The sequence below is a fragment of the Coregonus lavaretus genome, assembly GCF_964263955.1.
Source record: "Coregonus lavaretus genome assembly, chromosome: 37".
Taxonomy (NCBI): domain Eukaryota; kingdom Metazoa; phylum Chordata; class Actinopteri; order Salmoniformes; family Salmonidae; genus Coregonus; species Coregonus lavaretus.
Genome location: NC_140024.1, coordinates 24,968,216 through 24,982,966, shown reverse-complemented (window position 1 = coordinate 24,982,966; position 14,751 = coordinate 24,968,216). Strand labels below are relative to the sequence as shown.

General features: G+C 42.9%; 1 protein-coding gene across 1 annotated transcript; it reads left to right on the top strand.

Moving 5' to 3' along the window:
• Positions 1-11,247: 11,247 nt before the first annotated feature.
• Positions 11,248-12,706, top strand: LOC311111763 (RING finger protein 148-like). Its single transcript, XM_084154586.1, has one exon. The coding sequence runs from the start codon at positions 11,402-11,404 to the stop codon at positions 12,542-12,544; it is 1,143 nt and encodes a 380-aa protein (XP_084010712.1). The 5' UTR covers positions 11,248-11,401; the 3' UTR covers positions 12,545-12,706.
• Positions 12,707-14,751: the final 2,045 nt, after the last annotated feature.

Genomic DNA, 14,751 nt, shown 5'->3' with positions numbered 1-14,751 from the left:
GGTTTTAGAATAGAAAGCGGTAAAAAAAAAAAAAACTGTTTTATTAACTACTGCTGCAGTGCGTCATGAGCTCACTAATAATCCAGTCAATATACAACAAGCCTCTTACTAACTCACATCTACCACAACCTACTCTATTAGGGCTGAAAAGAGATCATGGGGGAGAAAAGCATATTTTAAGGCCTGTGTTCAGAGAGAGAGAGAAAGCGAGATCACGGGATGAAGTTATTCTAGCTGAACGCACCCCAGCCCCCTGTAACCCCCTCCCTCCTCCCCCATTACAGCACCCTCTACCCGGGGGAATTAGAAGGGTTCAACCCCCATAGAAAAGTCTCAGGATAGGAAAGAGATTTCCTGGAAATAAACATTTACACTAATTTAATATTATTAGAAAGGCCTCACTCATGGTGCACATATAGGCCTAGGCTCCCATACGGAACAATTATATATTGGAATATATTTAAATAAAAATAGACATGTATTTAAATATATTGGGGACATTTATTTATCCAATATATAAATAAATAAAATATATGTAAATATATATTTTTTAATATATGTGTAAAATACACACTACCACCTCACAACCTTCTCTACCCCGATGATAATGTTGAGTCTCTATTGACTTCTGGTACCTTAGCATTATTTTCCCGAAGTGATATTTTGCATGCAAAAGTTGGATAATTGAGTTGTAGTTGAAAATGCATTCTGCAGCTATTGAGGTGTAGCCTACCTGCCACTTATGAAACGTAGTAAAAAAAAATTTTTTTTTTCAAAAAGACACTTGAACGTAGAACATATCTGTACAAATATTTTTAAATATATTACAATATCTTTCACCTAAGCTGTCAATCACAATTTCAAATGTTCCCGAGCCCCGAGCCCAGCCTCGCCTCCAACTGACAGAGCACCCATTACAATTTAGAATTTATTCTTCAGAAGAAGAGAGCAGCTGTCACCGCCACAAAGCTTTCTCGTGGATATTGGCATTTTAGTTGATTATACATTCATAACATTTAATATGTTTTTAACCTGGTGGGTAATCATTTCTTCAACTGCAAGCAATGGTTTTTATCGAGCTTGCTAACACAGCTAGCTAGATAGCTAACGTTAGCTCCTCCTTTAGCTTGCCAACAGCATGCAGTGTGACTGACCAAGGTAAGAATTGTTTTGAAAAATCAAGTTCAGTAGAGTTAATGTCATGTATGTATTAGATATAATTTAATGGCCAAAGCTATTGTTAAATGTTATTGGCTAGCCAAGTAATGTGTTGCTTGCTAACTAGCTAATTTAGCTAGCTTTAGTGAGGGTTGGGTTTCTCTCCCTCCTGCAGTGGATCCTTCTGGTCTGGAGTCTCAGCTGCCTATGGACAGACCCCAGCCAATGGAAGTAGACTTTTGTATCATTTAGCTAGTTAGTTCCCAATTAAATTAAAATGTCTTCATGAACATTAACCCCTTATTTATTCTTCATCTTGTGTGGAATTGTTTCACTGACTCTGTCTCTGCATTATCCACAGGGTAACTGTCAACTTGGTAGTCTGAATATGGACACTGGAGGTGAAGGAATCTGCATTGTAAGGATACATTTGATGTTCAAAGACATCATTTTCAAATACAGATGTTAAGGTCACAGATGTAATTTGTACATTATATTTTCTGTTTCAGATGCGACCTTCCAGTGACTCCCATGCCACAATTCAACAATGGAGCAAGTTATTTGAGAAAAAAATTAATATAATTGAAAACACTCTTAGTTGTCAGTCATGTGGGGATCCATTTTCTTGTAACTACATGTGATGACTAGCTTAGAAAGAATGCATTAATGATTAAACATAAAAGGTTTGTACTGTACTGATATAAATTGTTTCACATAACAAGCTGTGATTCATGTGAGGAACGTTAGGGGGTAGGATGAGATAAGAACTTGTATTTCTCACAGACACATACACACTGCCTCTTTGTTAAACCATCATACTCAAGGACGTGTACTGCAAAAGTGCTGACTTTCTGGATAAGTTGCAAAACAACTAGACAACTGGCAACAGTGGAGCGCCAAGGGGCTGGGACCAGCCTGTGCGCCAACGATTGGCTGAGTAAGTCTAAACCACGCTCAGTCTCTACCCTGATAGGCCCAGCAGAGAACGGGAACTACCTCTGTCAGAGTATTTGAAGAAGAACCTGTAACAATGGATCAGTTCTCTGTCTGCCCTGTGTAGTATTTCAGTGAGCCCGTATACGAACCATCATACTTATCATACATACATTTTGCATATAATAAATTTAGCTTGGATTGAATATCTCTTGATTATGTTTTCTCTTATTCTAATACCAGATTTGAATTACGCAATTTCTAACAGTCATGAGTCATTCATTTAAACTTTTCAAAGTGTACCACAGCATGCTATTGTGATTTAGTGCTGAACTTTATATGAAAACGGCCAATTTTGTAATACGTACATATATTTTTTGTACATATAGCCTATTTAAATATATGTATATATAAGGCTTAAATACATGTTAAAATATATATGTCAATATATTGTTTTTCCATATGGGCTACCTAGAGAGTAGAGTAGCCTAAATCCAAATGGTCGGTGAAAAAAAAGTATAGTAGACCTACAGAGAATGTGAGTATGAGACAGTAAGCCATTATTTTAGGCATAAATAATGCCTCTCTCTACCGCACTTGCTGTCTCAACCTCTGAATGCTTGGCTATGAAAAGGCAACTAACATTTACTCCTGATGTGCTGACCTGTTGCACCTTCTGTGATTATTATTTGACCCTGCTGGACATCTTGAAGAACAATCTGGCCTAAATGGCCATGTACTCCTATAATCTCCACTGGCACAGCCAGAAGAGGACTGGCCACCCCTCAGAGCCTGGTTCTTCTAGGTTTCTTCCTAGGTTCCTGCCTTTCTAGGAAGTTTTTCCTAGCCACCATTCTACATCTGCAATGCTTGCTCTTTGGGGTTTTAGGCTGGGTTTCTGTATAAGCACTTTGTGACATCTGCTGATGTAAAAAGGGCTTTATAAATACATGTAATTGATTGATGGGGGGTCTCTACTCTCTAGAGACCCTGTGGCAGTTAGCAGTGATACTGGCTCTGTTTATCAACTGTGCACGCGTTCGCTCCATGTGATGCAAAGCCTGTGTGAGCATCGTGAGCAAGATCAAAGATTGAACGCCTCGCACACCAGAGAGAAGTGGCGTCAAAATGGTAAGATGGATATGCCATTTCATTTATTTTCAGTGTTGATGTAATTTACAGATTTGCCTATCTGAATAAAGCGGGAGCTCTGCTCAAGTCAAAGTAGCCATGCTTTAACCCACTGGTGGGCAGAACTATAACATCCCATTTTTTAAAAACTATTTATATAGGCCTATGATATAGGCTAATATATAATAGCTTCCCGCTGGTAGTTGTAAACTTCTTAAAAGTTAATTTTCTGTGGATAACTTGTAAGTTCACATGTTGACCAACAGGCCTTTGCAATGTTTCTGTGTAATTTTCTTGGCCACATACTACATTGTCTAATGTCTAGCCCACAATATAGCTGAACACTGCGTGTGTGTAAACAAATCTTGGGTTCTGAGAAGGAAGAAGGTAAACTTCCATCGACACTGCCCTTTCGGTCCCGCTTTAAATTATGTTAAACTTATAAAGGCTTCATAAAGCCTTTACAATGCCTTTATAAGCACTACATACATGTGTTACAAAGCTTCTATAACCATATGTCATGCTTTATTAAGGGTTCATAAATGTGGCATAACTGTGTGACATAATCACCAATTTCAAAGGTGACGTAACCCACTATGTCGAAACAGTGGAGGCTGCTGTGGGGAGGACGGCTCATAATAATGGCTGGAACGGAGTCAATGGAATGGCATCAAACACATGGAAACCATGTGTTTGATGTATTTGATACCATTCCACTTATTCCGCTCCAGCCATTACCACGAGCCCGTTCTCCCCAATTAAGGTGCCACCAACCGCCTGTGGTCGAATATGATATAAACATGTGCTTTATAAAGGGTGACATACGCTCTAAAGTGATGTCATGTTAGTCACATTACACCTAATCTCGTTTCCAGACACTTCCGCCCAAATGTGCGGAAGGTCTGGTGGACCAACGCATCAAATTAGGCCATCATTAGTTAGGGTTAGGTTTAAAATCTAATTTTATGAAGATAAATTGTGGAAATGGGCAGGGTTTAGCCATAATTATGACTTTTTGACTGTGTTAAGTGGTGACCATGACAAACACTTTACTCAGTAAGGTCACTCCTATAGAATTCTATGGTCACTCCCACTAAGGCCAACCATGAATGGTTGATATCCCAGGCTTATATGTGCTGTGTGTACTTCCGGGTCACGGAATTTCGGAAAACTTCAAAATAAAAGTCACCCACGTAATTGTAGAAAAGTGTCAATAACCATTCATGATATATAAAACAAATAACTGTCTAAACATTAACAATGATTCATATTTGTTCATATTTAAGTGGCATTTGTATTATATGTGGCTCTAAAAACATGTTCCAAGGTCAAATAAATGCCCCCAATGCGAATCACTTGCTCTGAGCCAATACATAGTGGCTTAGAGCAAGAACTATTCTAGGTGGGGCGGCAGGTAGCTTAGTGGTTAAGAGCGTTGTGCCAGTAACCGAAAGGTTGCTGGTTCTAATCCCTGAGCCGACTAGGTGAAAGATCTGTCGATGTGCCCTTGAGCAAGGCACTTAACCCTAATTGCTCATGTAAGTCGCTCTGGATAAGAGCGTCTGCTAAATGACTAAAAATAAATAAAATAGGTGCCGCAGTAAAGGGATTGATGGGAATATTCAGTAGGGTCTGTAGAATGTTTATATGGTGTCATTTCATGGGGCTCTGAATAATACGGAGTGTTGCTGGCCTTTTACTCCACCCATTCCATTGGCGGCCGAATCACATCATGTGCGATTACTGCACTACAGAAAACCTGCTAACTAAACAACAGTGCAGGGGATGCCCACTGAATTAAAGGGCAACTACACTAAAAAATCTAAGTTTCTTAGATTTTTTCCCAGACCTCAATAGTCATCCCCTGATGTGGTTTAAGCATTGTTGTGAACACAGAAAATCTAATTCTGTTGTGTTTCTAATAAAAAAGTGTGAAAAAAATGGGATAAACCAGAAGAAATTGGGGAAACCGGGAAAAACTAAACAAAGAAAATGGAATTTGGGAAAATAACAGTAGGATAAAAACAGATTTTAAAAGGCCCTACAAACGTTTTTTTTGCTGTGCATGATTGGACTTTAGAGTGTGTGTCATCCTGCAGCACAGCATTTTGGGGGAAGTTGAGGTCAGATCCAATTTTGATTATATTATTATATATTATATCATATTGACTATGCACCCAAGAGGGAAAGAGGTTGGGCCATCCTAGAAATGTTTTAGTGAAATATAATATAATATATAACATTTAGCAGATGCTTTTATCCAAAGCGACTTACAGTCATGCGTGAATACATTTTTACGTATGGGTGGTCCCAGGAATCGAACCCAATATCCTGCCGTTGCAATGCTCTACCAAGATGCATGACAGCATTATAAATGCGTTGTGAAGCCTCAATTTAATATGATTTATAAGGCCTTTATTAAGCGGTGCTTATGCCACCTTTTACAAAGCAGGTTTATGTCATATTTGACATTGGTGGTTATGTCACACAGTTATGCCACATTTATGAACCCTTTATAAAGCATGACATACAGTTATAGATGATTCATAACACAGTTATATAGTGTTTATGAAGGCTTTATGAAGGCTTTATTAGCTGCACATAATTTAAAGCAGGACCGTACTGGGTCCATAGGCCTACATTATGACATTAGAAATGGGTGGAAAATTACTGCAGGCATACATACCTGTTGCAGACTGCTAACAGTTCTATACAATGGTTCTACGGCTGTGGTAGGCTATCGCCATATTGGGTTACGGCGCCCCCATGTGATGGTTTCAGAAATAAACCATTTTCTGATCTAGGCCTCCCCTGTCACAGTAATACAACGGACTGTAGCTCTCATAGACCACTAGAGGACAGACTTGGTTCATGTGGAATAATATCTATTAGTTGGTTAAACCTGTTGACTAATGGCCCTTGTACTGTGCCTCAATTCAAACTCAGACCATACAGTTTTAAGAAGATAATTATTTCAAACAGCTGTTGTTATAGTTTATTCTGTGATGTATATTTTTGTGCAATATGATAGCAACATAATTATAGGCCTATGTAAGTTGATCATCAAAGTAACATAGTTTTAGGAAGGTCCTTGGATGGAAATGATGCTGCAAACTAATCTGCTTCAAATAGAATGTGGTATCTGAATGCAGTAGAGTTGGCCAGTAGTAGCCTAGAGTTGATCCAGTAGAATTACATTATTTTATTTTATTGATTCAGTTTATCAGCTGATCCTACTGAAGGGTCGTGCATAACCACAGAAACATACCAGAGATACATCCATTTCTGATACCTTATCCAAACCATAACCTCTCTTCACACCAACTTCCTTCTCTCTCTCCATCCCTTTAGCTCACCGCAATTAAGCTAATATGTCATTAATTAGAGTTAGAGGCAACAGGAGGCAGTATGACTAACAAGGATGGATAGAAGGATAGAGGAATGGAGGAAAGGAGGGAGGGATGGAGGAAATGAGGGAGGGATGGAGGAAAGGAGGGAGGGATGATAGATAGATAGATAGAGAGATGCAGAACAGTGTTTTATTTTGACACTATCGACATCTCTACGAGCTGATCATCTATTTCAGGGCTTTTAGTACATCTAAATGGAATGTTGTTTTTACTAAGTCATGTGACTAAAGATCCAGCCTCTTAATGGATGTAGGGTGCTGAGTATAACCCTCCAGCCTCTTTTGATGATCAGTAGATTTAAAGCCACACACACACACACACACACACACACACACACACACACACACACACGCAAAGTGACTGAGACAGAGGGTGCTTGTGAATGCAGGCAGGTCTTCAGACCTTTTCAGCTCTAAAGGTGAATCTCCTACAGACAGATACTCCACTTATATGCCCCTATATGCCCCTGTGTGTGTGTGTGTGCGTGTGTGTGTGTTTCATAGTGTCCAATTCAATATTATTTATCTCACATTTTGTGAGCATTTCTCCTTTGCCAAGATAATTCATCCACCTGATAGGTGTGGCTGTCATGCCCTGGCTCTGGGGACTCTTAAAAGTTGAGCCAGGGTGTGTAGTGTCTATGTTGTAGTTTCTATGTTTTTGTTCTAGTTCGTGTTTTCTATGTTGGCCAGGGTGGTTCCCAATCAGAGGCAGCTGATTCTCGTTGTCTCTGATTGGGAACCATACTTAGGCAGCCTGTTGGCACTAGTTAATTGTGGGATCTTGTTCTGTATAGGTTTGTGTTGGTGAACCTTTAGACTTCACGTATCGTTTTGTTATTGTGTAAAGTACTCATTAAAAGATGTACGCCTATCACGCTGCGCCTTGGTCTGCCTCTTACAACGATCGTGACAGTGGCATATCAAGAAGCTGATTAAACAGCATGGTCATTACACAGGTGCACCTTGTGCTGGGGACAGTTTTGAGGGAGTATGCAATGCTGAATGCAGGAATGTCCAGCAGAGCTGCTGCCAGATAATTGGATGTTAATTTCTCTACCATAAGCCGCCTCCAACGTAATTTTAGAGAATTTGGCAGTACGTCCAACCGGCCTCACAACAGCAGACCAAATGTAACCACGTCAGCCAAGGACCTCCACATCCGGCTTCTTCACCTGCGGGATTGTCTGAGACTAGCCACCCAGGCAGCTGATGAAACTGTGGGTTTGCATAACTAAAGAATTTCTGCACAAACTGTCAGAAACCATCTCAGGGAAGCTCATCTGCGTGCTCGTCGTCCTCATCAGGGTCTTGACCTGATTGCAGTTCGGCGTCGTAACTGACTTCAGTGGGCAAATACTCACCTTCGATGGCCACTGGCAAGCTGGAGAAGTGTACTCTTCACGGTGAATCCCTGGTTTCAACTGTACCGGGCAGATGGCAGACAGCGTGTATGGCATTGTGTGGTCGAGCGGTTTGCTGATGTCAGCATTGTGAACAGAGTGCCCCATGGTGGCCGTGGGTTTATGGTATGGGCAGACATAAGATACGTACAACGAACACAATTGCATTTTATTGATGGCAATTCTAATGCACAGAGATACCGTAACGAGATCCTGAGGCCCATTGTCGTGCTGTTCATCCGCCACCATCACCTCATGTTTCAGCATGATAATGGGCAGCCCCATGTCGCAAAGATCTGTACACAATTCCTGGAAGCTGAAAATGTCCCAGTTCTTCCATGGCCTGCATGGTCACCAGACATGTCACCCATTGAGCTTGTTTAAAAAACATACAGTGGCTTGCGAAAGTATTCACCCCCTTGGCATTTTTCCTATTTTGTTAACTTACAACCTGGAATTAAAATGGATTTTTTGAGGGTTTGTATCATTTGATTTACACAACATGCCTACCACTTTGAAGATGCAAAATAATTTTTATTGTGAAACAAACAAGATATAATACAAAGAAACAGAAAACTTGAGCGTGCATAACTATTCACCACCCCAAAGTCAATACTTTGTAGAGCCACCTTTTGCAGCAATTACAGCTGCAAGTCTCTTGGGGTATGTCTCTATAAGCTTGGCACATCTAGCCACTGGGACTTTTGCCCATTCTTCAAGGCAAAACTGCTCCAGCTCCTTCAAGTTGGATGGGTTCCGCTGGTGTACAGCAATCTTTAAGTCATACCACATATTCTCAATTGGATTGAGGTCTGGGCTTTGACTATTCCAAGACATTTAAATGTTTCCCCTTAAACCATTCGAGTGTTGCTTTAGCAGTATGCTTAGGGTCATTTTCCTGCTGGAAGGTGAACCTCTGTCCCAGTCTCAAATCTCTGGAAGACTGAAACAGGTTTCCCTCAAGAATTTCCCTGTATTTAGCGCCATCCCATCATTCCTTCAATTCTGACCAGTTTCCCAGTCCCTGCCGATGAAAAACCTCCCCACAGCATGATGCTGCCACCACCATGCTTCACTGTGGGGATGGTGTTCTCGGGGTGATAAGAGGTGTTGGGTTTGCGCCAGACATAGCGTTTTTCCTTGATGGCCAAAAAGCTTAATCTTAGTCTTATCTGACCAGAGTCCCTTCTTCCATATGTTTAGGGAGTTTCCCACATGCCTTTTGGTGAACACCAAATGTGTTTGCTTATTATTTTCTTTAAGCAATGGCTTTTTTCTGGCCACTCTTCCGTAAAGCCCAGCTCTGTGGAGTGTACGGCTTAAGGTGGTCCTAAGGACAGATACTCCAATCTCCGCTGTGGAGCTTTGCAGCTCCTTCAGGGTTATCTTTGGTCTCTTTGTTGCCTCTCTGATTAATGCCTTCCTTGCCTGGTCAGTGAGTTTTGGTGGGCAGCCCTCTCTTGGCAGGTTTGTTGTGGTGCCATATTCTTTCAATTTTTTAATAATGGATTTAATGGTGCTCCGTGGGATGTTCAACGTTTCAGATATTTTTGTATAACCCAACCCTGATCTGTACTTCTCCACAACTTTGTCCCTGACCTGTTTGGAGAGCTCCTTGGTCTTCTTGGTGGTGCCCCTTGCTTAGTGGTGTTGCAGACTCTGGGGCCTTTCAGAACAGGTGTATATATACTGAGATCATGTGACACTTAGATTGCACACAGGTGGACTTTATTTAACTAATTATGTGACTTCTGAAGGTAATTGGTTGCACCAGATCTTATTTAGGGGCTTCATAGCAAAGGGGGTGAATACATATGCACGCACCACTTTTACGTTATTTAGTTTTTAGAAAAAGATTTAACACGTTTTTTTCATTTCACTTCACCAATTTGGTCTATTTTGTGTATGTCCATTACATAAAATCAAAATATAAATCCATTTAAATTATAGGTTGTAATGCAACAAAGTAGGAAAAACGTCAAGGGAGATGAATACTTTTGCAAGGCACTGTACCATATTTATCATTATCACTGACGTTGTTGTGTGACTCAATGAAACTGTGTTCAAAACTGCCATCAAGTCTATGTGTGTGCCTGTTGTGTAAACAAATCTTGGTTCTGAGAAGGAGTAGGGTAAACTTCCATTGAGCCCTGGTGTGTGTTTGTGTGTGTGTGTGACACTGGGAGAAAAAAACAGAAACAAACATGGCCATATACGCTGAGTGTACCAAACATTAGGAACACCTTCCTAATATTGAGTTGCCCTCAGAACAGCCTCAATTGTCGGGGCATGGACTCTACAAGGTGTCGTAAGCGTTCCATAGGGATGCTGGCCCATGTTGACTCCAATGCTTCCCACAGTTGTGTCAAGTTGGCTGGATATCATTTTGGTGGTGGACCATTCTTGATACACACGGGAAACTATTGAGCATGAAAAGCCCAGCAGCGTTGCAGTTCTTGACACAAACCGGTGCGCCTGGCACCTACTACCATACCCCGTTCAAAGGCACTTAAATGTTTTGTCTTGCCCATTCACCCTCTGAATGGCACATGTACACAATCCATGTCTGAATTGTCTCAAGGCTTAAAAATCATTCTTTAACCTGTCTCCTCCCCTTTATCTACACAGATTGGAGTGGATTTAACAAGTGACATCAATAAGGGATCATAGCTTTCACCTGGATTCACCTGGTCAGTCTGTCATGGAAAGAGCGGGTTTAGTGTACTCAGTGTATTGCCACCTGGTTTGTGTGACTCATGGAAACAACATAATGTGTTCTTAGAAGTAAGAAGATAAAGTGCCAAAGTTAGTTATAAAAACCTCTGTTATAACTGTGGGCGTATCCTCTCAGCAGCGTGACACATCTAAAACTAGCAGTTTCACAACCGCCCTTTGTCACAGTTCCTTTGGAATTCTCCTTTATGGCATTCTTATCTCTTTGTTTGCTTATGTCCTTATGGCTGTGTGCTGTGCTGTGCTGTTCCTTACCGTAGCCGGTACCTGGACCCTGTGGCCTTAGACCTGTACCAGGTAGACCACAAGCCCTCCTGCCTGGCTGTATAGCTGGTCTCTACCCAACAGTCCAAGGTCCATTTAGATAATTAGTCTGAAGGGCTGACGCAGAGAGAGGCAGGGTTACAGCAGGCTGGTATCTGATTACTATCAACACACAGGTCACAAACACAGGTAGAGAGAGAGAGAGAGAGGCAGAGGCAGAAACAGACAGGTAGAGAGACGCCGAACGCAGTGAGAACAACAACTAACTAACTAACAACTGTGGAACTGAACTGAACAGCAGACAAACAGAAGACTGAAGTCCTAACAGAGAGAGAGACTGGTCCATGTGCTAGTGTTGAAGTGAGCCACCATGGCTAAACAGACAGATATGTTTGTCCTGTTCTTCGTCTGTCTGTCCTTGCTGGTCCAGTCTACGACAGCGATGATATTATGGACGGCGTACGTGGGGATACATTTCTATGACAGCAGCACTAACCAGACGGAGACCAGGTTCTGTGAGTGTGGGTGGTACGGGCGTTCCTCCCCTCTAGAGAGTGCTGCCGGGATGGTGGTCCTCCCTGCCTCAGACCCCCAGGGGTGCAGCCTGAACCCCTACCCCTCCAACGACAACACCACCTCCCAGGGGCCCTGGATCGCTCTGGTCAAGAGGGGAAACTGTACCTTCAGTGAGAAGATCAAGGCAGCGTGGGCCAGGGGGGCAGCGGCCGTAGTGGTCTATAACCTGGACGGGACCGGTAACAGCTCAGATTACATGAGTCACAGCAACACCCCTGGCACCGTGGCCATTATGATCGGTAACCTCCAGGGGGTAGAGATCGCCAACATAGTGCGGGGCGGTCTGGCCGTCTCCATGGTGATCGAGGTGGGCAAAGCCCATGGGCCCTGGATGGACACCTATTGGCTCTACTTCCTGTCTATTGCCTTCTTCATCATGACGGGCGCCTCCATTGTCTACTTCGGGTTTGTCTCCGCCCACCGACTGCACAGTCTCAGGGCGATCCGTCACGCCGATCGGCGGTTGAGGAATGAGGCCAAGAAAGCGATTGGTCGACTGGAGGTGCGTACGCTGAAGCGCGGGGACGAGGAGACAAAGTCGGACAGCCACACCTGTGCCGTGTGTATCGAGTCGTACCGCCCAGGAGATGTAGTGACCGTTCTGACCTGTGGTCATCTGTTCCACAAGGCTTGTATCGAGCCCTGGCTGCTGGACAAGAGGACCTGCCCCATGTGTAAGGCTGACATCCTGAAGGCCTTAGGAGTGGAGGAGGAGAGCAGCAGTTCCTCTATCCCACCACCAGATGTCCCTATCGTCACAGTGTCTGGAGGATCAGGCGGAGAGCTGCTGTATGAGGTCCCTCTCAACAACAAACATCCACCGACCCCCACCCTGACCCCTCGACCCCCCACCGAGGCCTGGCAACCACATCACTATGACAATATGGCCTTCGAGGGAGAGACACGCCATCAGGGGAACGTGGCCACCAGAGGATAAACGACAACAACAACAACACTGGATAATGGTAATTTCTACCTGGAGCATGAACAACAACCCATAGACAACTTCACACAGCTACAGCAGTGGCTTGTGATATACTGTACTATCACTGTTAGCTAAACCATATCTACTGTACTGCTAGGAAAATATCTCCCTGGATTCAAACACGGTTTACTGATGATCAAATAACTACTTGTGCTATCAACACACTATCATGACAATAGTTTCTAGCTCTACTTATCTGCATAGAGAGCTGTAGCCTAAACCCTGGTCCAGAAAAGCTGCTGGTGTGCAGGCTTCTCTTTTAACTTCTCTTTGAGATCAAAGCTACTTCTTTATAATTTGTTAAATGAACAAATGATCACTTTTATTATGATGAGAAATGCTGAATATATTTGTATATTAAATTGATATCACTGCTGTATTTTTAAAAGTAGATATTCTAAGAGTAAAAAAAAAAAAAAATCTGTATATAAGAATGAATCAAACTACAGTATACTGTAATGGTTCACATTGAAACATATGAAATGAAATGATTAACCAACAAAACAGAATATGTACTAATTTACGTACTAATCTGGTTTAGTATAGCTAGAGATGTACTGTACATGTGTCTGTGGCAGGGTAGGTGTCAATTTAATTTCAAATCAGTCAATTCAGAAAGTGAATTAAATTCATGAATTGATCAAATCTTCATTAAAAACAAATGGCACTTTTGAATACAATTTCAATGAATATCCTGAAGTGACAATGGAAGCCATGTTGAGTTTTCTTAACCTGGACTGGTCATGTGGTGAGGAAGGACGCCTGGGCCTAATGATGAGAGCCCTGCCAGTCTGAGACCAGGAGAGGGGAGGATGAGAGGAGGGAAGGATGAGAGGAGAGGAGGGGAGGGGAGGAGGGGAGGGGAGGGGGAGAGGAGAGGAGAGGAGAGGAGAGGAGAGGAGAGGAGAGGAGAGGAGAGGAGAGGAGAGGAGAGGAGAGGAGGAGGGGAGGGGAGGGGAGGAGGAGAGGAGGGGAGGAGGGGAGGGGAGGGGAGGGGAGGAAGGGAGGAGAAGAGGGGAGGATGAGAGGAGAGGAGGGGAGGGGAGGAGGGGAGGAGGAGAGGGGAGGATGAGAGGAGAGGAGAGGATGAGAGGAGGAGAGGAGGGGAGGAGGAGAGGAGGGGAGGAGTAGAGGAGATGATGAGAGGAGAGGAGAGGATGAGAGGAGAGGAGAGGATGAGAGGAGGGGAGGAGAGGGGAGGATGAGAGGATGAGAGGAGAAGAGATGATGAGAGGAGAGGAGAGGATGAGAAAGTCTATAATTACCTCCTTCTAGCAGTAGGACTCCACTCACCTCACACCTACTGATCAGCCATAATCACCTCCCTCCCACTCAGGGGCCTGTAGTGTGTGTTATTGTGTGTGTATAGAAGCTCCCCAGGATGTGGCTAATAGAACTTGGTCATTAATTAGCAGGAAACAACCCAGCTGAATGACTGCTGCCCTCTTCTGCCTAGGGTTGAATGGCGGGTGTCACGATCGTCGGAAGAAGCGGATCAAGGCGCAGCGTGATATGCGTACATCTTTTAATGAGTACTTTACAAATATACAAAACAACAAAACGATACGTGAAGTCCTAGGTTAATACACCAACACAAACCTTACGGAACAAGATCCCACCATGAACTGTGCAAAACAGGCTGCCTAAGTATGGTTCCCAATCAGAGACAACGAGCCACAGCTGCCTCTGATTGGGAACCACCCCGGCCAACATAGAAATACACGAACTAGAACATGAACATAGAAAACACAACACAGACACTACACACCCTGGCTCAACTTTTAAGAGTCCCCAGAGCCAGGGCGTGACAGCGGGAACCCGGTTACCGAGATTTACAGGGATTTACCCCCCAAACATCTCCCTTTTCCCTGGATAACAGAGGGAAATCGGTAAATTATAATAAATTATTTATATGAACAGCAAGGCGTGAAATGGAACTGTTAAATGCCTCCGTTCGGTACATTACCTTGTGTGAGAGATTTATTATTTTTATAATTGATGGGATGACTAACTTAGAAAGAATGCATTCTTGACTGGGCTGATGTAGGTTGTGACACCTGGCAAGCTGTGATTGATGTGAAGAGCTGTTTTAGGGGATAAGATAAGATAGTAATTTATGTCTCCAAATACTAGACAATACTGGTTCTTTGTGATCTGTG

Bases quoted from the DNA above. Each gene is read 5' to 3' on its own strand.
- LOC311111763 (XM_084154586.1), top strand. From the start codon at position 11,402: ATGGCTAAACAGACAGATATGTTTGTCCTGTTCTTCGTCTGTCTGTCC.